The sequence below is a fragment of the Musa acuminata genome, chromosome BXJ1-9, assembly GCF_036884655.1.
Source record: "Musa acuminata AAA Group cultivar baxijiao chromosome BXJ1-9, Cavendish_Baxijiao_AAA, whole genome shotgun sequence".
NCBI lineage: Eukaryota > Viridiplantae > Streptophyta > Magnoliopsida > Zingiberales > Musaceae > Musa > Musa acuminata.
This window is the reverse complement of record NC_088335.1, coordinates 41,029,156-41,049,829: the sequence shown is the minus strand read 5'-3', so window position 1 is coordinate 41,049,829 and position 20,674 is coordinate 41,029,156. Positions and strand designations below refer to the sequence as shown.

At 40.0% G+C, this 20,674-nt stretch overlaps 2 protein-coding genes across 2 annotated transcripts; both read right to left on the bottom strand.

Annotated features, from left to right (window-relative positions):
* Positions 1–17,289: 17,289 nt before the first annotated feature.
* On the bottom strand, positions 17,290–19,071 carry LOC135594116 (wall-associated receptor kinase 5-like). Its single transcript, XM_065084534.1, has 4 exons — positions 18,870–19,071; positions 18,635–18,793; positions 17,814–18,450; positions 17,290–17,677 (listed from the first exon to the last, which is right to left on the bottom strand). Exons 1-4 carry the CDS (start codon positions 19,069–19,071, stop codon positions 17,290–17,292), a joined length of 1,386 nt encoding a protein of 461 aa, XP_064940606.1.
* Positions 19,072–19,186: 115 nt separating this feature from the next.
* On the bottom strand, positions 19,187–19,747 carry LOC135594115 (wall-associated receptor kinase 2-like). The gene has a single exon (XM_065084533.1). It carries the CDS (start codon positions 19,745–19,747, stop codon positions 19,187–19,189), a length of 561 nt encoding a protein of 186 aa, XP_064940605.1.
* Positions 19,748–20,674: the final 927 nt, after the last annotated feature.

Sequence of the window (20,674 nt, the reverse complement as noted above, 5' to 3'; positions counted from 1 at the left end):
AGGATTTGAAGAAGAAGGCACCAGCCAAGACTTCTGTAGAAGGATTAGCAGATTGTGACCCAATTATTCCTCCAGTATATCATGGTGATGGGGGAGATGTGCAGGAAGATAGTGTAGAGCCTGATGTTGATCTACCTGCAGGACATGTTGAGCAAGAAGAAGTAGGAGAGCAAGTTCCAACAGAACCTCAGTTCAGAAGATCTTCTAGACAACGTCAACCTTCCAGAAGATACTCTACAGATGAGTATGTGATGCTTACTGATGCAGGTGAACCAGAGAGTTACCAGGAAGCAGTTGAGATTGAGCAGGAAGAGAAGCAGTTGCAGCTTCAGAAAATTCATACAGATGACAACGGAGCAGACATGTTGATGAAGACCTTACCAAAAGAAAGACATGAGATATGCCGACAGTTGGTCGGTATGGCTTCATATTGAGGAGTCATGGGACAGCCTCCCTTATGGGCTGAAGGGGGAGGTTGTTGGGCTGATGGCCCATATTCAGCCCATGTGGGCTTTATCAGCCCATAGCCCACACCCCCTCTTAACCTAACCCTAATTAAGATTAGGGGGTGTGGTGGCTGCGTTTTAGAGGCAGATTAAAGCTATAAAAAGGCAACAACGAGGCAGATCTTTGGGAGCCACGAGATTCCAAAGAGAGGAAGGAGAACAAGGCAGAAAAGGAAGAGAAAGAAAGGGAGGAAGACAAGGACAACGCAGAGAGACTGTTCTCAATCATCTAGCAGTGTTCTCATCTCAGGTTAGATCAAATCTACAGTAGGCTCTTGCTGTGATTACTTGGGGAGGTTTTAGATATTGTGGGCAGTGACGTGATCGTTGTATCCTAGTTATTCTCTTGTGGTTGTTGCTAGGGTTTTGGGCAAGAGATTGAGATTTGTATATTCATTATTCTCACAGTGGATTATCTCTAGTTTGCCCCGTGGTTTTTACCCTTCACATTGAAGGGGTTTTCCACGTATATCTTGGTGTTCTGTTTGATTATGTTTCCATTTTATTCCACTGCATATTTTGGTCTTCTAGTATTTGTTCCTATACAAAGGTTATTCCTGTTTATATCCCCATCATTAGAGGCAGATTAAAGCTATAAAAAGGCAGCAACGAGGCAGATCTTTGGAGGGACGAGATTCCAAAGAGAAGAAGGAGAACAAGGCAGAAAAGGAAGAGAAAGAAAGGGAAGAAGACAAGGACAACGTAGAGAGACTGTTCTCAATCATCTAGCAGGGTTCTCATCTCAGGTTAGATCAAATCTACAGTAGGCTCTTGCTGTGATTACTTGAGAGTTTTAGATATTGTGGGCAATGACGTGATCCTTGTATCCCAGTTATTCTCTTGTGGTTGTTGCTAGGGTTTTGGGCAAGAGATTGAGATTTGTACATTCATTATTCTCATAGTGGATTATCTCTAGTTTGCCCCGCGGTTTTTACCCTTCACATTGAAGGGGTTTTTCACGTATATCTTGGTGTTCTGTTTGATTGTGTTTCCATTTTATTCCGCTGCGTATTTTGGTCTTCTAGTATTTGTTCCTATACAAAGGTTATTCCTGTTTATATCCCCATCAACTAGTATCAGAGCGGGGTTTTGGTGATTTAATTTTTGTATTTGAATATGGAGGCCAGTAATATTTCTCGTATGATTAGTTTGAATGGAAATAATTGGATGATATGGAAACCAAGAATGGAAGATCTCTTGTATTGCAAAGATTTGTATGGACCTTTGCAAGGGGATAGTGCAAAACCTACAACTATGACAGATGATGAGTGTAAGAGGTCAGATCGAAAAACAATTGGGTTTATTAGACAGTGGCTTGATGATAGTGTCTTTCACCATGTTTCTACTGAAATTTCTGCATATTCTCTTCGGAAAAAATTGGAAAGTCTCTATGAAAGAAAAACAGCTGGCAACAAAGCTTTTTTGATCAGAAAACTTGTGAACCTAAAATATAGAGAGGGTGCTTTTATTGCTGAGCATTTGAATGAAATACAGAGTATTACTAACTAGTTATCCTCTATGAAAATGTCTCTTGATGATGAGTTGCAGGCATTGTTACTTCTCAATTCATTACCAGAAAGTTGGGAGACACTGGTGGTTTCCCTCAGTAATTCTGCACCAGATGGTATTGTCACTATGAGTCAAGTAACAAGTAGTTTGTTGAATGAGGAGTTGAGAAGAAAGAGTTCAGCAACATCTCAGAATGATTCACAAGCACTTATCTCAGAGAACAGAGGAAGGTCAAAGTCTAGAAGTAGTTCACGTATGGGTAGGAGCAAGTCAAGATCAAGAAAAGATATTGTTTGCTATAACTGTGGTGAGAAAGGACATTACAAGAACCAATGTAAGCAACCTAAGAAGAACAAGAAAAAGGAAAAAGAAGTGGAGTCTATAGAGTCAAAGGATAATACTACAGCTACAGTGCAGGGTGGTGATTATTTGATTTTGTCTCCTTCTGATGATATTTTTTCTTGTGTGTGTCAGGATCTTGAGTGGGTGATTGACACAGGTGCTTCTTATCATGCTACACCTCGGAGAGAGTTTTTTGCTACATACAGGTCTGGAAACTTTGGTATTGTCAAGATGGGCAACTATGGCACAGCAGACATTATTGGCATGGGTGATATCCATTTAAAGACCAACCTTGGCTGCAAGTTGGTACTTAAGGATGTGAGGCATGTGGTTGACTTGAGGCTGAATTTAATTTCAGTTGGAAGACTAGATGATGAAGAGTATGAAAGCAGATTTCATAGAGGGCAATGGAAGCTCAGTAGGGGTTCTCTTATTATAGCTAGTGAAAAAAAATGTCATACTTTATACAGGTTGCAGGCTAAAGCTTATTGTGAGCAGTTAAATGCTACAGAGAAAGACTTCAGTATGGAGTTGTGGCATAGGCGATTGGGACACATGAGCGAGAAGGGGTTGCAAGCTCTTTCCAAGAGAGAGATATTACCAGATCTCAGAGGTATACATCTGAACCCTTGTATTGATTGTTTAGTTGGTAAACAACATAGAGTTTCATTTGCTAGTGCTGCTTTGTCTAGAAAAATGCATGCCTTAGATCGTGTTTATACAGATGTATGTGGTCCTTTGAGGACAAAAACTCCTGGTGGATCTGTTGATGTTCTTGGTATAAGTGGTGCACTTTATTTTGTCACTTTTATAGATGATTTTTCCAGGAAAGTTTGGGCTTATGCTTTGAAGACCAAAGATCAGGTTATAAATGTCTTCAAAGAGTTTCATGCCAGGGTTGAAAGGGAGACAGAAAGGAAATTGAAATGCATAAGATTAGATAATGGTGGTGAGTATACGGGATTGTTTAATGACTATTGCTGGTCACATGGGATCCAACATGAGATGACAATTCTTGGTACACCTCAGCATAATGCAATTGCAGAGAGGATGAACCACACCATCATGGAAAAGATCAAATGTATGCTTTCATAGGCCAAGCTACCCAAAATGTTTTGGGATGAGGCTTTGAGGACTGCAGTTGATGTGATCAACTTATCACAATGTACAGCCCTAGATGGTGATGTTGCAGAGCATGTATGGTCAGAGAAAGATGTTTCCTACAGGCATTTGAGAGTATTTGGTTGTCGTGCATTTGCACATGTTCCAGATAATGAGAGGTCCAAGCTGGATGGTAAGTCTAAAGAATGTATTTTTCTTGGTTACTCACATGATCAGTTTGGTTACAAGCTTTGGGATCCAGAAAAGCATAAGGTGTTCAGGAGCAGAGATGTGGTCTTCTTTGAGGATCAAACCTTTGAGGATTTGAAGAAGAAGGCACCAGCCAAGACTTCTGCAGAAGGATTAGCAGATTGTGACCCAGTTATTCCTCCAGTATATCATGGTGATGGGGGAGATGTGCAGGAAGATAGTGTAGAGCCTGATGTTGATCTACCTGCAGGACATGTTGAGCAAGAAGAAGTAGGAGAGCAAGTTCTAACAGAACCTCAGTTGAGAAGATCTTCTAGACAACGTCAACCTTCCAAAAGATACTCTACAGATGAGTAGTTTGATTCATTTATGACAGAAAATGGATACAAAAGAACGGCTTCAGATCATTGTGTGTACATCAAATGGTTTGGTGAGGATTTTAATATTCTCTTACTTTATGTTGATGACATACTTATTCTTGGGAAAGATATGTCTAAAATTGATAGGTTGAAGAAGGAACTGATTGAGTCTTTTGCAATGAAGGACATGGGGCCAGCAAAGCAAATACTAGGCATGCAGATTTCTCGTGACAAGAAAAACAAGAAGATTTGGTTGTCACAGGAGAAATACATCGAGAAGGTATTGGAAAGATTTAGTATGAGCAATGCTAAGCCAGTTGGTTCTCCTCTTGCAGGTCACTTCAAGTTGTGCTCAAAACAGAGTCCGTCTAGTGATGAGGAGAAGGAGAAAATGCAAAAGGTTCCTTATGCTTCAGCAGTTGGAAGTTTAATGTATGCAATGGTATGTACGAGGCCAGACATCGCATATGCAGTGGGTGTTACTAGCAGATTTCTTGCAAATCCAGGCAAAGAGCACTGGGCAGTAGTGAAGTGGATTTTTAGATATCTCAAAGGGAGCTCTAAGGTTTGTTTAAGCTTTGGAGGTGAACCACCTGTGTTAACAGGTTACACAGATGCAGATATGGCAAGAGATATAGATACGAGGAAGTCTACTTTAGGTTATGTACTTACTTTTGCAGGGGGAGCTGTGTCATGGCAATCCATGTTGCAAAGGTGTATTGTTCTCTCTACCACAGAAGCAGAATATATTGCTGCTACAGAGGTATGCAAAGAAATGTTATGGATGAAAGAATTCTTACAAGAATTGGGGCTGAAACAGGAAAATTATGTGGTGCATTGTGACAGCCAGAGTGCCTTCCATTTGTGTAAGAACCCAATGTTTCATTCCAAGTCAAAGCATATAGATGTTAGATACCACTGGATTCGAAATGACAGGAGATATGCGGACAGTTGGTCGGTATGGCTTCACATTGAGGAGTCATGGGACAGCCTCCCTTATGGGCTGAACGGGAAGGTTGTTGGGCTGATGACCCATATTCAGCCCATGTGGGCTAGGGCAGCCCACAGCCCACACCTCCTCTTAACCTAACCCTAATTAAGATTAGGGGGGTGTGGTGGCTGCGTTTTAGAGGCAGATTAAAGCTATAAAAAGGCAGCAACGAGGCAGATCTTTGGAGGGACGAGATTCCAAAGAGAAGAAGGAGAGCAAGGCAGAAAAGGAAGAGAAAGAAAGGGAAGAAGACAAGGACAACGCAGAGAAACTGTTCTCAATCATCTAGCAGGGTTCTCATCTCAGTTTAGATCAAATCTATAATAGGCTCTTGCTGTGATTACTTGGGAGTTTTAGATATTGTGGGCAGTGACGTGATCCTTGTATCCCAGTTATTCTCTTGTGGTTGTTGCTAGGGTTTTGGGCAAGAGATTGAGATTTGTACATTCATTATTCTCATAGTGGATTATCTCTAGTTTGCCCTGTGGTTTTTACCCTTCACATTGAAGGGGTTTTCCACGTATATCTTGGTGTTCTGTTTGATTGTGTTTCCATTTTATTCCGCTGCGTATTTTGGTCTTCTAGTATTTGTTCCTATACAAAGGTTATTCCTGTTTATATCCCCATCAAGAGATACATGCATAAATCTAAGAAATAAATCAATTAGGGAAGTTAAAGGCATGTAAGACTTTGGTGATAACATAATAAGATAATTTGTCAGGCATGCAAGGCATGCATAAATCTCTTTGTATGATGACGAGAGAATTTTTCTCTTTAGACCTACAGAGTGAATGCCTAGTTTACTAGGCTACAATGATATTATCTTGAATAATTTTGCCTAAAATCAAAATAGATTGCTAGAAAGCAACTAAATTAGGTAAAACAACTTAAGTCTATTAGTAAGAACCTAAAGTGGAGAGATGAGAGATCTCCCACTACAGCTCAAATCCGACCAAGACGTCGAAGCTTCTTCTTCGATGAGACCTCGGTCATCTTGCCATTGTGCTCATGGCAACAACCACTGAGAGGAGAAGAAGAAGTTGACCATTGAATCTAATCAACTTTGGATAACATTAGTCAAATCTTGGTCAATAGGAGTATTTCTATAATTTTTGTTGCTTTCTGTTTTGTTATTTTTGTGCAATTTTATAGGTTTTCTCTGGGAAAGTTGTCATTGTGTTATAAATCCCCTATCATGTACGGTTCAAGATTTTTGCTTATATTTGTTTTATACTTTGTCATCAGATTTTTTCATTGACTCGATCTATATCTAGTGATTATGTAACCTAATAATCATTCTAAGAAGCTCTCTCATCCTTTTCTCATACATGTTGATTTTGTCTTAATTAAGATGAAACCTTGTCTCACTTATTTTTATCCTATCCTACTATTTTCACCTTATGGAAATCCCTCAGACATGTTTCTTTTTTCCTTTGACATTTGGCATGATGATAGTTGGTTCTATGAAGGGTCAAGCCTAAGTGTCCTTTACCCTGAGACTCTTAGTTGCAATTTACTTATGGTGAATTTAAAGGGCAAGTAATGACATGATTTTTAAACTGTGCAAGCCTTCCTTTGATAAATAGCATTCTCTATAGGACTTTCTTTTTCTGTTTATGACTTTGGGGGGGCCTTAAAACCTGAACGATTCAGGGAAAGACTTCTCTTGAAAATTTCCTAGTCAAGACCACATGTTGGATGGCTCAGACTCAACTGTGATGGCTCTCTAAATCAAAATGGTGATGGGGGTTTTGGCTTTACGCATACAGATACTGATGAAGTTTACTTTGCTGGTTGCAGGTATTGAAAGCGGAGGAGCACTCTCTTTTTTCTTTTTTTTCGAAAATTATTACTATTCGAGAAGGCTTATCTAAAGTTTTGTTGAAAGAAGTTGGTCTATACACATTGAAACTGATTCTTAAATTCTGACAAATAAAATTTTAGATCTATTATTACAAATAAAATTTTAGATCTATTGAGACATTTTAATTATTTATTTATTTTACATATATACCGTGAAGGTAATCGAGTTCCCATTTGGCTAGTAAATCATGCTAGAATGTACTGAGATTTAGGTTTTTTGGGAGAGGGGAGTGACCCTATCAAGCCCGAGCTAGTGGGCCTAATCACTCATATCAAGATCTATGTGTGCAGTGGTGCATCTCAATGCCATGTGATCATCCATCTCATCCTCGTCGGTACCGTCGGCATCTCGATGCATCTCCATGCATCGATCGTCTATCTCAGCCTCGTGGGTCCCGCTATCGCTTCCACACTCCCATTGTGCCTCCTCGTGTGATTACAACTTAATCATATGCATGTAGGCCCGATAATAAATGATAAATAAAATGGAGGCTCGTAGGCTCCAATAATAATAATTACAAGTACACACACATCACATGGTCCATAATCATCCATCTACATATCATACATCACATATACACATCATCATCTTGTAGGACTACTAGATAATAATAACAATAATAATAATCAATTAAAATTTTTAATTAATTAATATTTTTTAAAATTGGGGATATGTAGAGAATTTTCTAAATTTTTAGAGGTATTATGGTAATTTGGACAAAAGGATAGAATTGAAATTGCTCAAAGTCACAAGGGTAAAATTGTTATTTTACCTAAAATCCCTAAACCTTTCTCCTCTTGCTTGTTGCGACCACCGCCACCTTGTCGGCGATGGCCCTCTACGACGGTGGGCCCCCTTGTGGTCAACATCGCCTCCGTGAGCAGTTCTGCCCGGGGGGCAATGCTCACAAGCGGTGTTGCCCTACCGGGTGGGCGCCCCTACGGGCCCTATCGCCCTTGCAGGAGGTTCTACCTGTGGGTGTAGCGCTTGTAGATGCAAGGGGCAACACCCACATGCGTCGCTGCCCCCGCGATGCCTCTGCCCGAAGGCACAGTGCCTGCGGGCTTGCGACCCCCGCTAGCTGCCAGCGGCAGTGCTAGATGCCAACGATAGTGCTAGGGGGCTGCCGGCCCCCATTGGCTACCGATCGTCGACCGCAAGCCTGTTGCATGCCGATGGTAATAATGTCATCTGCGAGGGTAACAAGGGTAGTAACGATTGCTATCCTTTCTCGCTTTTGTGTCAACGATTTTGATGTCAAAAGCTTCTCCAAAATATAACACACATAGTTCAAAACCAATCTTTCGCACGAACAACCTGGCTCTGATTCCAGTATAGGGAAATCTAGGGGGCGACATCACATGTGCATCAGAAGAACATAAAACAAAATCCTCAAATTTCTCATCAATGTGTTCGTCATCATGCAAAGATTAGTGCACAAAATCTATAAAACTAAAAAGTCACATGTGAGATAAATTGTGTTACTTAGGGAGATCGTATACCCCTGAATCCCTACTCTAAAAGAATGTGAAAGAGGTCAAGCGTCTTCCTCTCTAATAGTGATCCACACAACAAGGCTGCGACGATGCTCCTCAAATCTTCATGTCTGCTATCTAAGGAGGAGAATAGGAGATGTCAATCCAGAGAGGCTCTAGATTAGTGGATCTCTATCTAATAATCTCTTATTGGCTCTTATTGGATCTCATCCATAGGATCCAACAATTCAGGGGCTTATTAGATATTTAATAAGATAGGGGCTCCAATAGATATCTCATATCCGAACCTCTACTCATCACAACGCCTACCATATATGTGTGACCCTCTAGGCTCAAGATTGAGCTGGCCATGAGTCATACTTGTCAGAACTCCTACTAGCTCGGTGAATTATTATCTTTATAATAATTCACTCGACTCATCAATTGCGGACGTATTAGGCCACTACGCCGTAGTCCCTACACGATATAAGGGAATCAAATCCATTGGGCTTATCTATCCTTAATTACCGTATAACTATAGTCCCTCATCCATCTAATATCCCACAAACCGTATACAGGGCATGGTGTTGTCAGACTCATATAGTTTCTACTCGAGTCTCGCTCTAACCGGATTCTCTCGGAGAACACTTTCTCTCTCAATCTGAATGACTCTGGCTAGGGATTTGTCTGAGCAAGAATATATAGGATATTCCTCTCATGACAATAAGTACGGATGATCCTCTATTAACACTCAATAGTCCTAATAAGTTTGGCTACCACTCCCGATGATCGGTTATACTATATCTAAAATCTCCAAATCTATAAGTCTGGTATCAAAGAGTGGAGTACTCATATAAGACAACCTTAGTGTCTTAAATCTAAGGACCAGATACACTACTAGGACTACAGAATCGCTGTTTGACAATAAGGCATCATAAACCATCCAACATTCCATAAGCGGATCAATCAATGAACTCATTCTCCAATAAGCACATGTACTATATCTCTAGTGTCCCTGTATGAGCAGCTATGAGACCAGCTGCATAGATCATATGGACTGGTATACAACACACTAGTCTGTCCAGTTATCTCAATATCCCTCTCGAGTAACCTATAATCGGGATTATTTAGGATATGAGTTTAAAGGCGAATCGGTCTCATTATCGTGATCTCATCACGATTCGATTCCCATTGCACAAATCCATGGACATCATAATATATTCAAGCAGTAAACAATATAAAGTGATAAAATATCAAATAATAATAATAAGCAAAAAGATTGTGTGTCAAGTCACACTTGCCATCACTCACATAATTGGCTTGCAAGGCACCTATGACTAGCATTTCTTGTGGTGCCTCTTATACAAAGGGTTAGCCATTCTTTTGAATGTAAATCTCAGACATCTGCTCCTCTAAGCGACTCTTTTTTCCTATATTTTCATGCTTGTTTTTCCCTAAATAGTCACGCATGTTGGCTGCCCTTAACGCGGTCCTACTAGGTCTCCCTCGTTTGTATGCCAAGTATTTCTATGAGTGCTTGCCCCGCTTTGATACCATATGTCACGCACTTAGTTGGTTTTGCCTAAGTCGTATGGTACTCGTACATGTTTGTCCGCAAAGATTAGCCTCCCCGAAACCTCCTATGGTCTCTTAGAACATACAAAAGAGAAAATAGGTTAGAGAAAGTGTCTCACTTGGGATCCACAAGCAATCATTTCAGCAAACACTTCATAGTTAATGCAAATTACAAATAGATTTCATAAGCTCTGAACGGTCGTACAACAAAGGGTCTAAAATGATCCACTATAGATCGAACTTTTTACAAGTGCCCACATGACACAACCTTTGTTTGTAAGCCTAGGACAGCCACCAAAACTAAAGAAAATGGGCTACTAAACCTACTACCATCCCTTTACATGTTGTGCAAAGCATGAATAAAACTGAAAGACATGGACATACTTAAGCATTACATCAAACACCTAATTTACAGTTTTGTTCATGACAGAGTGGTAGTGAAACCCACACGAGCAGATGTTGTGCACTTTTGAGGACAAGGCAATCGGTGCTCGGCCTCCTATTGTGTAATTGCCGAGAGGAGACGATGGGCGCTTCGTCGATATCTCCTACAGTTCTTACTGTGGAGGGTGATGAATGGAGAAAGTCATAGTGGAACCAGAGGAGAAATATTTCGGCAATGATGGTAGTAGATTAGCGATGTCCTAGTCCTAAAGGTTCTATGCAACCAGGCGAGTGGGCCAACGCTCGACGAGGGTGGGCCGGCTCATGCTTTCTGCTTGTGTGAAGAGCGGTCGTGCTATAGGCACCGCAGTAGCTTTAGTGTAGAGGAAGATACGACAGCAGGCACATTGGTGACCAGGTGGATGTGGAGGATCACGTCGATCCACTCCTCATTGGTCTCGCAAGCATGATGTCACTAGATCAAGGGTAGAGGTTGTCATCGAAGGAGGCAAATCTGATGGAGTGGTACCGATGAGCATAACGCTAGAGGCACCACAATAGGGAGACAGATCACACCGGTGAGCCTTTACAGTTGTGGCAAGTGTAGTAGGGCTGCTCTTTGGAGTTACCGAAGTGGTAGGGGTGGTGCCACTACTCATTGGAGCTAGAGCTATAATAGAAATTGGTGAGGCAATAGTGGAGCTCAAGGACTTTGGAGGTGTCGTCTGATGGGACTATTGCCTTTGGGATATGGATTTGATAGTGTGGATCTATAGTTGAACCCAATCTGTAGTTGTCGATGGTGGATTCGACGGCCGCTCTAGAGATGCGTTTGGCAGTAGTTACAAATGTACATGGGCTATAGATCTCTACCGGAATGCTTTGGCTAGAGGAAGGAGCAATGGTCAGTGATAGAAGTAGGGGCTTGTTGGGCTGATAACCCATGTTTAGCCCAATGTGGGCTTTATCAGCCCATAATCTATACCCCCTCTTAACCTAACCCTAGATCAATATAAGGGGGTGTGGAGGCTATATTTTACAGGAAAAAAAAAGGCAAACAAAGGTAGAAACGTGGGAGAAGGCTGCAGCCACGGGATTCCAAAGAAAAGAAGGAGAACAAGGCAGAAAAACAAAAGAAAGAAAGGGAAGAAGACAAGGATAACGCAGAGAGACTATTTTCAATCATCTAGCAGTATTCTCATCTCAGGTTAGATCAAATCTACAGTAGACTCTTGCTGTGATTACTTGGGGAGGTTTTAGATATTGTGGGCGGTGACGTGATCCTTGTATCCCAATTATTCTCTTGTGATTGTTGCTAGGGTTTAGGGCAAGAGATTGAGATTTGTATATTCATTATTCTCATAGTGGATTATCTCTAGTTTGCCCCGTAGTTTTTTACCCTTCACATTGAAGGAGTTTTCCACATATATCTTGGTATTCTATTTGATTGTGCTTCCATTTAATTCTGTTGTGTGCTTTGGCCTGCTAGTATTTGTTCATATACAAAGGTTTTTCCTTTTTATATCTCCATCAACTGGTATCAGAGCGGGGTTTTGATGATTTAATTTTTACATTTGAACATGAAGGTTAGTAATGTTTCTCGCATGATTAGTTTGAATGGAAATAATTGAATGATATAGAAACCAAGAATGGAAGATCTCTTGTATTGCAAAGATTTGTTTGGATCTTTGCAAGGGGATAGTACAAAACCTACAACTATGACAGATGATGAGTAGAAGAGGTTAGATAAAAAAATAATTAGATTTATTAGACAGTGGCTTGATGATAGTGTCTTTCACTATGTTTCTACTAAAATTTCTACATATTCTCTTTGGAAAAAGTTGGAAAGTCTCTGTGAAAGAAAAATAACTAGCAACAAAGTTTTTTTAATCAGAAAACTTGTGAACCTAAAATATAGAGAGGGCGCTTCTATTGCTGAGCATTTGAATGAAATGCAAAGTATTACTAACCAGTTATCCTCTATGAAAATGTCTCTTGATGATGAGTTGCAGGCTTTGTTACTTCTTAGTTCATTACTAGAAAGTTGGGAGACACTAGTGGTTTCCCTCAGTAATTCTACGCCAGATGGTATTGTCACTATGAGTTAAGTAACAAGCAGTTTGTTGAATGAGGAGTTGAGAAGAAAGAGTTCAGCAACATCTCAGAATGATTCATAGGCACTTATCTCAGAGAACAGAGGAAGGTCAAAGTCTAGAAGCAGTTCACGCATGGGTAGAAGCAAGTCAAGATCAAGAAAAGATATTATTTGCTATAATTGTTGTGAGAAAAGACATTACCGGAACCAATGTAAGCAACCTAAGAAGAGCAAGAAAACTGGAAAAGAAGTGGAGTCTATAGAGTCAAAAGATAATATCATAGCTATAGTGCAGGGTGGTGATTATTTGATTTTGTCTCCTTCTGATGATATTTTTTCTTGTGTGTCAGGATCTTGAGTGGGTGATTGACACAAGTGCTTCTTATCATGCTACACTATGGAGGGAGTTTTTTGCTACATACAGGTCTGGAAACTTTGGTGTTGTCAAGATGGGCAACTATGGTACATCAGACATCATTGGCATGGGTGATATCCATTTAAAGACCAACCTTGGCTTCAAGTTGGTGCTTAAGGATGTGAGACATGTGGTTGACTTGAGGCTGAATTTAATTTCAATTGGAAGGTTAGATGATGAAGACTATGATAGTAGATTTCACAAAGGGCAATGGAAGCTCAGTAAAGGTTCTCTTGTTATAACTAGTGGAAATAAATGTCATACTTTGTAAAAGTTGCAGGCTAAAGCTTATGGCGAGCAATTAAATGCTATAAAAAAAGACTTCAGCATGGAGTTATGGTATAGGCGAATGGGACACATGAGCGAAAAGAGATTGCAAGCTCTTTCCAAGAGAGAGGTATTATCAGATCTCAAAGGTATACATCTAAACCCTTGTATTGATTGTTTGGCTGGTAAACAACACAGAGTTTTATTTGCTAGTCCTGCTATATCTAGAAAAATGCATGCCTTAGACCGTGTCTATATAGATGTATGTGGTCCTTTGAGGACAAAAACTCCTAGTGGATCTATTGATGTTTTTGGTATTAGTGGTGCACTTTATTTTGTCACTTTTATAGATGATTTTTTCAGGAAAGTTTGGGCCTATGTTTTGAAGACTAAAGATCAGGTTATTAATGTCTTCAAAGAGTTTCATGCTAGGGTTGAAAGGGAGACAGAAAGGCAATTAAAATGTATAAGATCAGATAATGGTGGTGAGTACACAGGATTATTTAATGATTATTGCAGGTTACATGTGATCTAACATGAGATGATAGTTCTTGGTACACCTCAGCATAATACAATTGCAGAGAGGATGAACCACACCATCATGGAAAAGATCAGATGTATGCTTTCACAGGCCAAGCTACCCAAAAGGTTTTGGGATGAGGCTTTGAGGACTGCAGTTGATGTGATCAACTTGTCACCATGCATAGCCCTAGATAGTGATGTTGCAGAGCATGTATGGTCAGGGAAAGATGCTTTCTACAAGCATTTGAGAGTGTTTGGTTGTCATGCATTTGCACATGTTCCAGATAATGAGAGGTCTAAGTTGGATGGTAAGACTAAAGAATATATTTTTCTTAGTTACTCACATGATCATTTTGGTTACAGGCTTTGGGATCCAGAAAAGCAGAAGGTGTTTAGGAGCAGAGACGTAGTCTTCTTTGAGGATCAAACCTTTGAGAATTTGATGGGGGAGATGTGTAGGAAGATGGTGTAGAACCTGATATTGATATACCTGTAAGACATATTGAGCAAGAAGAAGTAGGAGAGCAAGTTCCAACAGAATCTCAGTTGAGAAGATCTTCTAGACAACGTCAACCTTCCAGAAGATACTCTATAGATGAGTATGTGATGCTTACTAATGTAGGTGAACCAGAGAGTTACTAGGAAACAATTGAAAGTGAGTAGAAAAAGAAGTGGTTAGTTGCTATGCAAGAAGAGATGGATGCTCTTCAGAAGAACTACACTTATGATTTGGTGCTACTACCAAATGGAATGAAGGCCTTGAAGAACAAGTGGGTATTCAAGTTAAAGACTCAAGAATATTATTCTCAACCAAAGTACAAAGCTAGATTAGTTGTGAAAGGCTTTGGTCAAAAGAAAGGTATTGACTTTGAAGAGATTTTTTCTCCTGTTGTTAAAATGTCTTCTATTCGTGTTGCTCTTTGTATTGCTGCTAGCTAGGACTTGGAGATTGAGCAGTTAGATATGAAGACAACTTTTCTTCATAGGGATTTGGAGGAGGAAATTTATATGGAGTAACCAGAAGACTTCAAAGTCAAAAGTAAAGAGAATTTTATTTACAAATTGAAGAAGAGCTTGTATGGGTTAAAGCAAGCTCCAAGACAGTGGTACAGAAAGTTCGATTCATTTATGATAGAAAATGGATACAAAAGAACGGATTCAGATAATTATGTGTACATCAAATGGTTTGGTGATGATTTTATTATTCTCTAACTTTATGTTGATGACATGCTTATTCTTGGGAAAGATATATCTAAAATTGACAGGTTGAAGAAGGAACTAAGCGAGTCTTTTGCAATGAAGGACATGAGGCTAGCAAAGTAAATACTAGGCATACAGATTTCCCGTGACAAGAAAAATAAGAAGATTTGGTTGTCACAAGAGAAATACATCGAGAAGATATTGGAAAGATTCAGTATGAGCAATGCAAAACCAGTTGGTTCTCCTCTTGCAGGTTACTTCAAGTTGTGCTCAGAACAGAGTCTATCAAGTGATGAGGAGAAGGTGAAAATACAAAAGGTTCCTTATACTTCAGCATTTGGAAGTTTAATGTATGCAATGGTATGTACGAGGCCAGACATCGCATATGCAGTGGGTGTTACTAGTAGATTTTTTGCAAATCCAAGCAAAGAGCACTCGGCAGTAGTGAAGTGGATTTTTAGATATCTCAAAGGGAGCTCTAATGTTTGTTTAAGCTTTGGAGGTAGACCACCTGTGTTGACAGGTTACACAGATGCAGATATAGCAAGAAATATAGATATAAGGAAGTCTACTTCAGGTTATGTACTTATTTTTGTAGGGGGAACTATGTCATGGCAATCCAGGTTGCAAAGGTGTATTGTTCTCTCCACCACAGAAGCAGAATATATTGTTGCTACAAAGGTATGCAAAGAAATGTTATGGATGAAAGAATTCTTACAAGAATTGAGGTTGAAACAGAAAAATTATGTGGTGCATTGTGATAACTAGAGTGCCATCCATTTGTGTAAGAACCCAATGTTTCATTCCAAGTCAAAACATATAGCTGTTAGATACCACTGGATTCAAAATGTATTTGAAGAGAAGTAATTGCAACTTCAGAAAATTTATACTAATGACAATGGAGCAGACATGTTGACAAAAACTTTATCAAAAGAAAGACAGGAGATATGTCGACAGCTGGTCGGCATGACTTCATATTGAGGAGTCATAGGACAGCCTCCCTTATGAGCTGAAGGGGGAGGTTGTTGGGCTAATAGCCCATGTTCAGCCCAATGTGGGCTTTATCAGCCCACAACTCACACCCCCTCTTAATCTAACCCTAGATCAATATAAGGGGGTGTGGAGGCTGCATTTTACAAGAAGAAAAAATGTAGAAAAAGGCAGCAATATGGGAGAAGGCTGCAACCACGAGATTCCAAAGAAAAGAAGGAGAACAAAGTAGAAAAACAAGAAAAAGAAAGTGAAGAAGACAAGGACAACGCAAAGAGATTATTTTCAATCATCTAGCAGTGTTCTCATCTCAGGTTAGATCAAATTTACAGTAGACTCTTGCTGTGATTACTTGGGGAGGTTTTAGATATTATGGGCAGTGACGTGATCGTTGTATCCCAGTTATTCTCTTGTGATTGTTGTTAGGGTTTAGGGCAAGAGATTGAGATTTGTATATTCATTATTCTCATAGTGGATTATCTCTAGTTTACCCCGTAGTTTTTTACCCTTCACATTGAAGGAGTTTTCCACGTATATCTTGGTATTTTATTTGATTGTGCTTCCATTTAATTCCGCTGTATGATTTGGCCAACTAGTATTTGTTCATATACAAAGGTTATTCCTTTTTATATCTCCATCAGGACTGTGATAACTACGGAAGGATATTTCGCTGGATAGTGAGGAAGGAAGATAAATCTTACTCTAAAGTAATAGAAGTTCTGATATCATGATAAATTGAAATGTAATGACAAAACACACTTAAATTAGTTGAATATAATGTCTATTTATACATAAGAAAGAATTTCTCTCAATTATCAACAAGATTTACTTGTGCATGAAATCTTATTTGGTATCATAGATCACAAACGGGATGAGTAAAGCTTAATTATAATGGATCTTATAAAGGGATGGAGTTAGGGGATTTAGGATTCCTTTTAAAAAATAATACTAATGATCCTTTGTTTACAAGACACAGGTGTAATTAAAACAAGAGTGTCTTCTACTGTGAATCTGCGACGATACAATATGGGCTTAAGATTGCCACACAAAATGGTGTTGAGTTGATACAAGTAGAATTTAATTATGAGATGTTTGTTTAGATTCTATTTAGGATAGTCCAGACACTAAGAACCTGATATTCGGTTTTTGTTAGAGTTTTATGATTTCTTGTTGATCACTAAGTATATAAAGAAGAAAATGAACATACTAATTGATTAGCTAGTCACGCTAGATTAACTAAAACTTCATCTTAATGACTTGACGCTCTCAGTTAGTACGTCATATACATTCTGATCTATCGAGCACTTTTTGTACTTTGACGGTATAGTTAATATATTCTATTTTTGAAATTATATATATATATATATATATATATATATATATATATATATATATATATATATATATATATATATATATATAATACTGTCCTTTATTTTGAGACACATAGGAAACCAACACGAAGACGCAAGTGCAAAAGAATGCTAAACAGGACTAGGTCTTCGAGATCCCATCCCTTGCATCAGTGTTCTATCGAAACTGTGGTAGATAGAAGAATCCGGTATAAGATACCCTGTGTCTATTTCATCAGTGTAAAGTTCTCCCCTCTGTTGCTGCCGGATTCGTATAAACTTCCGTAGCTTCTCCGCCACCCGCTTCATGTCTGGTCTCTCATCCCTTCGACGACGAAGACACTGAAGTGCAAGCTCGACGACCTTCTCCAGCAAAACCATTCCTCCTTTACGCACAAACTGCTTATCCAAAATATGAAGAAGCTCCTCCCTGCTCATCGATGCCAACTCGCGCACACCTGAAGCATCATCCAAGACTGCCTTCTTCCCGGTGACTAGCTCCAGGAGGACGACTCCAAAGCTGTATACATCAGTTTTTTGCAGTCAGGCGCCTTGTTTCCATGAAATCAGGGTCTACATAGCCAATAGTTCCTTGCACAAAGCTCACAGTCTGAGTTCTATCTGTTAGCAGCAGTGTCGACGCTCCAAAATCCGACACTTTCGCCATCAATTTGTCATCCAGGAGTATGTTGCTGGGCTTCACGTCCCCGTGAATGATTGCACGAGATGTTGATGAATGCAAATAAGCAAGCGCTTCTGCGGATTCCACTACGATCTTGAGAACAACGTCCAAGGGGACCGATGGATTAGGATCTCTTTTATGAATGAAGTGGGAGAGGGTGCCGTTGGGAACGAATTCATAGACCAGCAATGGAATCTTCTCCTCCAAACAACATCCAAAGAGTCTCACCACGTTCCTGTGGTTGATCTGTGTCAGAATCTTTAACTCGTTCAAGAACTCCTTCTGTCGTACCTCCATGGCTTCTCCATTCTGCGCCTCGATGGTCAGCAGAGTCTTCTTGATAGCCACCTCTCGTCGGTCCTCCAGAACTCCTCTGTAAACCACACCGTGGCCTCCGCGTCCAAGTACTCTGCTGTAGTGGATGTTGTCCGTTGTCCGCTGTAGATCTTGCAGTGTAAACACAGTCAATGTGTCCATTTGCATTGACAGTATCCTCCCGTTCGATATCTCTTTCAAAAGCTTCTCCTTTTCCCTTGCGTGCCTCCTCTTTGAACGTGTTATAAGCATTGCAGAAATGAGAGCCAGCGTCGCGAACAAGGCAGAAGAGACACCTATATTGTGCAAAGCGAATTGTTAGTCAATGGTGAAGAGACATAAGAAGAGAACACAGAGAAATATTTTCTTAGACGACAGGTTGTGAGTGAGCCAGACCGTTGAATGAACAGAAAAAGAATTACCAAATCTTTATCATCATCTCAAAGTCGTGTGGAAATAATATAGAGATCAAAGAATTACCTATGACAATCTTCGTAACAAATAGGCTGCTGAGGACACATGGTCCATTAAATGGGTCACCACGCTTGCCAGGTGGGCACGTGCAATGGTAGCTTCCTGGGAGATTACTGCAGACTCCATAGCAAGGATACTTCTCCGGTAGCTTACACTCATCGATATCTACCAAAGGAAGAATTAGTTCTCAAACTTAAGCGAGTTTCTCAAAACCTATTAGGATTCATCAACAAGATCTAACCTTGGCATCCATCGACAAGATAGGGGTTGCCTTGGTATCCTTGTGAGCAAGTACAAAGGTAGCCTGCACCACTCCTGGCCTTGCTGCACACACTGTTTTGACTTCGGCATGCATAATTATCAGAGCCCTTCGCCTCCTCGCATGTTGCAGCATCTCTGACTGCCCAATCCAGCCACAGCGGCATGGATTTGTTTGTATCCATGGTTAAATCGGTGGCGCTAAATGAGTAGTAGTCTTGATCAACAATGAAAACGTAGCTACATGGACTAAAGCTCAAAAAATATCGATGGGAATATGCAGTGAAAGAGAAGGAAGTGTCACTGAGGCCTTGACGGGATGCTGGTTTGGCAGCATCCTATGCCATTGCAAACCCCATTGATGACTTTGCTTGTATCTTCACAGTACGATAAGCAGCCAGTATAGTAGACATAGGGATAGGGGCCGTCGGCCGTCTGCTGGCTTCGTAGATATGCCATTGAGTTGCAGCCGATAAGAGTGAACTTATTGCTGCCGTCGGAGATCTTGTATATTCCATTGACATCGAAGCTTTTGGATGGTAAGTTGGAGTTGGTGCTCTCCACGGCGGTCTCGTTGTAGCACTCCCAACTTACTTGAGCCTTCACGCGAGACTGGCCGTGCAGCAGCGAGATCTCGGTCACCTCGATGTCGCTCGTGCCGAGGAAAGCTATGGGGGAGTTGCCATCCGAGCGGTCGCATGTGATGGCGAATCCATCTCTGTAGCAACCTGGCTCGATGCCGAAGGGATACTGGACAAGCACTTGGCCGCACTTGTCCGAGCAGTTTGAGGTTTCTGCATTCGTTGCTGCTGCTGCAAGTGTCAGCAGCATCCGAAGAACTGCTTCTCTTGGTCTTCTCATCAGATGGACGGAATCAAACAGAGATTTAGCCTGGTGAAGAATGAATGGAGATCCTTTCTGTGTTAATAAAGAGGCACGCCGGAGTTTTGGAGCTTCGGAGAATGCTATTTCTTCTCCGTGATCTCACTGATCGTCCTCGTTGGCTGCAGAAGTCAATGTATCCACATGGATAAGAAGGCATTAGAAATCGGTCCTGATTTCACATTATCTGATGCCTTCGCAAAGCTCGTAACTGTTGCAGTTTTGTAATTGGCGTCATTGTTATCATTATTTGTAAATATAACTAAAATTACTTAGATACCCTTTAACTTAAGTCTTTTTTTATTATTTATTTAATAGTATATTTATGTCGATTTTGATATTAAAAGATTTAACTTGAGAAAGAAAATGATCGTCTACTTTTAAATATAATTAAGATTCTTAAATATTTAAATCTTTCTTTTTATTATTTGATATTAGCATCTGTCATGCAATCACTTCTTTCTTTTGGCTACACTCTTTTTTCCTCTGTTACCCTTCTCATCTCCATCCAACCATCATTCTTTCTCCATCCCATCTCTTATAAATTATTTATCTCTATCTCTCCTCTCACAAATCTTATCTTATTTATAATATATCTTATCTAATTAGATAGGACAATTTAATTTACCAATCTAACCTCTTCATAAGATCTTTTGTATCATTATAGTAACGATATGGAGATAATTGTTCTATTAAGTGCAATCTATAGGGACGAATGTAATTAAATTAATACTTTGTAAGTCTTACTCAACTATGTGATGTCCTTAATATTCTACATCCCACTTCAAGCTTGAATCATTTAGGTCCACAAGCATCGTAGAGTACTACTTCCTGATTTTTGTGTCATAATAACATATGGTTTGCCCATCAATTAGAGACTCAGTCAGCTCTCCTTGTTTCCACGCA

Bases quoted from the DNA above. Each gene is read 5' to 3' on its own strand.
- LOC135594116 (XM_065084534.1), bottom strand. From the start codon at position 19,071: ATGGATACAAACAAATCCATGCCGCTGTGGCTGGATTGGGCAGTCAGA. The intron at 18,794-18,869 runs GTTAGATCTTGT...TTCCTTTGGTAG, and splicing joins TCTTGTCGATGGATGCCAAG to ATATCGATGAGTGTAAGCTA. The intron at 17,678-17,813 runs GTCGGATTTTGG...TGATGTATACAG, and splicing joins GACAAATTGATGGCGAAAGT to CTTTGGAGTCGTCCTCCTGG.
- LOC135594115 (XM_065084533.1), bottom strand. From the start codon at position 19,747: ATGAGAAGACCAAGAGAAGCAGTTCTTCGGATGCTGCTGACACTTGCA.